General features: G+C 46.0%; 1 protein-coding gene across 1 annotated transcript; it reads left to right on the forward strand.

Moving 5' to 3' along the window:
- Positions 1-1,329: 1,329 nt before the first annotated feature.
- LOC101638852 (olfactory receptor 10V1-like) lies at positions 1,330-2,286 on the forward strand. Its single transcript, XM_004715016.1, has one exon. The coding sequence runs from the start codon at positions 1,330-1,332 to the stop codon at positions 2,284-2,286; it is 957 nt and encodes a 318-aa protein (XP_004715073.1).
- Positions 2,287-3,105: the final 819 nt, after the last annotated feature.

Genomic DNA, 3,105 nt, shown 5'->3' on the forward strand with positions numbered 1-3,105 from the left:
AAGCTGCCTCGAGGTAAGGTTGAACCACCAACCTCTCAGTTAGTAGTCAAGCTCTTAGCCTTGTTTGCTCCATGCCCATATGCACAGCACTCTAAAATATCCTCTCTTCCCAAGGCCTAACAGAGATCTGGATTGATTCTGGAGCACAGCATCAGGTAAGGAGTTACTGACAGACACAAAAGTACTACGTCCTAAAATAATTGACCATCTCTACACTCATTCATCCAAACTCCCTTTTCATTTTCGTAGGGTACATTTCATTTATACAAGGGGAAAATGTTGACTTTTATGAAGGAGGGTCTTTGCAAGGCCCTTCAAATCCCACATCTCCAAATGGGCCTGGCTGGAATCCAAGCTATAATTAACAAAACATATGAAACTCTTGATAACTTTCTAGATAGTAAGTGTTGGGTGTAAAACTCACTGCCATTGAGTTAATTCCAACACAGTGACCCTCACAGGACAGGGTATAAATGTCCCTTAGGGTTTCTGAGACTTTAACTATTGCAAGAGTAGACAGCCTCCTCTTTCTCTGGTGGAGTGGCTGGTGGGTTCAAACTGTGGACCTTGCGGTTAGCAGCTCAGTGACTAGGGCTCTCTGGCAGTGAGATGTGGAATAGTATTAACAGAAGCATCTGAAACAGCATTCTGGTTGTTTAAAGTCTCTGACGCTTTTGTATTGGAGGGTAAGTGTAGCCTGCTCTGCCCTCAGCAGTCTAGGGAATGCCTTTCAGAGGGAGGCCAGGAGTCAGGCAGTAACCAGGCAGGGAATGCTCAGCAGTGTGACAGCCTTCAAAATTCAAGAGGGAGAGAGGAGGTTCTCTCAACCATGAAAACAATTTGATGTTTTGAGTACTTTATTATTTAAAGTAAAATTAGTAAGCACTAATAAAACTAAAAGATGCAAGGGTGTAGAACCAATTGTCCCACAAGGTTTTCTTTTGGCTGTTTATGAACCAGTTCACCAGCTCTTTCTGCAGAGGCACCATGGAGTGGGTAACAACCACTAACTGTTATGCTGACCCCCTGCTCCCCAAGAAAGTACTCCCGTCCAGCTGCTTCTGACTCCTAGTGACTCTGTAGGCCAGGGAAGAACTGCCACCTGGGGCAAATGAATTTGGCACCTGGTCATGATTAGAGTTCATTCCAGCCAGCATTCTTGACAATGTGAATGAAGATGACAAGCAAGAGCGGGGGGTTGCTTGCACAGTATAAATTCACCTCTGTAATTATAAAAGCTATAGGTGGTGAGCCTTGGCCATCACCTTCATCCTGAAGACCTGGCCCTTTCTTTTCTAACATACTTGCTCTTCTGTCCTAGGACACCCAATGTGCCAATGTGGTTTTGTGGGGGATGAAAACCATACGGGAGAGATCCAGTTCCGCTTTCAGCCATTCTCACCTGTCCTGGAGGTACAGATGTTCATTTATGTGACATTCTTCTTGGTCTATATTGGCAGTCTCATTGGTAATGCCACAATCTTTCTCACGGTCTGGGCTGAGCGTTCACTCCACACCCCCATGTATTTCTTCCTGGCCAACCTGGCAATTCTGGAAATATTTTACTCTTCAACAGTCGCCCCTTTGGCCTTGGAAAGCATCCTGACCATGGGGAGAATACCTATTTCTTTCACTGGCTGTGGCACCCAGATGTTCTTCTTTGTCTTCCTGGGCTGTGCTGACTGCATCCTCTTGGGGATCATGGCTTATGATCGGCTCGTAGCCATCCGGGATCCCTTGTCTTACACTCTCATCATGAGATGGCAGCTGTGTGCCCAGCTGGTAGGGGGAGCCCTGGTGATGGGTTTCATTCTAGCCTTATTACTAACCAATTTCATTTTCCACCTGCCATTTTGTGGCTACAACACAATCACTCACTTCTACTGTGATGTGCTTCCTATCTTGCGCTTGGCATGCGGAGATATGCAAATGCCAGAAGCCATGATCTTCATCACCAGTGTCATCATCCTCACCATCCCCTTTTCCTTGATCTCTATCTCCTACGTCTTCATTGTGTCCACCATCCTGAGGATGCGCTCAGCAGAGGGAAGGCACAAGGCCTTCTCTACTTGCTCTTCCCATCTGACTGTGGTTCTCCTCCAATATGGCTGTTGCAGCCTCATCTATTTACGCCCCAGTTCTAGCTACAATCCAGAAATGGGACGTGCGGTTTCGGTTGTCTACACCTTCATTACGCCCCTCTTGAACCCTTTGATCTACAGTATGAGAAACAAGGAGCTGAAAGATGCACTCAACAAAGTAATTAAAAGATATACACTGATCTAGGAAATGGTGGTTGTGGTAGTTAGGTTTATTGTGCCAACCTGGCCAATAGAGATATGTGGGATGAATCAGGTCACAGCTTGATTGGAGGGCAAAGAGATAAATGGATCTGCAAGCCCCATCCCCCTCTCTCTTGCTCTCTGGTGATTGGAGTGTGTTGCAGTGAGCTGCTGCTTTAGCTAGTTCTCTGCCTCAACCTCTGAGCTAACTAGCTATGGACCAGGCCAACCCATGGATCATGTTACTAGAGCTGGAGGCTCCTTTGAGACCCACTTCCCCACGCTGCTAGTACACACATCACTTCAGCTTGAGGCTCATCAATCCTGTCACCTTGCATTGCTTGCATTTGATATCCCATCCAGGCCTGCTTTACTAAGCTCCCGAGCTACTGACTGTTGGTGACCCACTCTGCTGTTTGCTACCTGTGGGCAGACTGTGCTTGGCTTGCCCAAGGGAGGACTCAGCTATCTGCTTCCTTGACCTTGGACCTGGCAGCCCACAGGACTTGAAGGACTTCCAGGACTTATATTAACTGTTCCCCGGAAGTGAGCTGAACTGAACCCTATGTACTGCTGTGTGGACTAATTAGCTGTTATATTCCTTCTCACTGTATGAACCTATCCTCTTATATATCTATATGTTACGTGCCCTGGTTTCCTTTCTCTAGAGAACCCTGCCTAAGACAGTGGGATTTCTGGACTTGTGGAAATGGTAGAAAATAATTCTTTTTTTTTTTTTTTTTTGAAATAATTCTTTAGAACATGACAAACTCAGGGATTATATGACCTAAACATTTGGGGAACTGGAGTTTCTACTTTACCA

This window comes from Echinops telfairi, unplaced genomic scaffold (assembly GCF_000313985.2).
Source record: "Echinops telfairi isolate 266 unplaced genomic scaffold, ASM31398v2 ScPeMD7_7416;HRSCAF=8454, whole genome shotgun sequence".
NCBI lineage: Eukaryota > Metazoa > Chordata > Mammalia > Afrosoricida > Tenrecidae > Echinops > Echinops telfairi.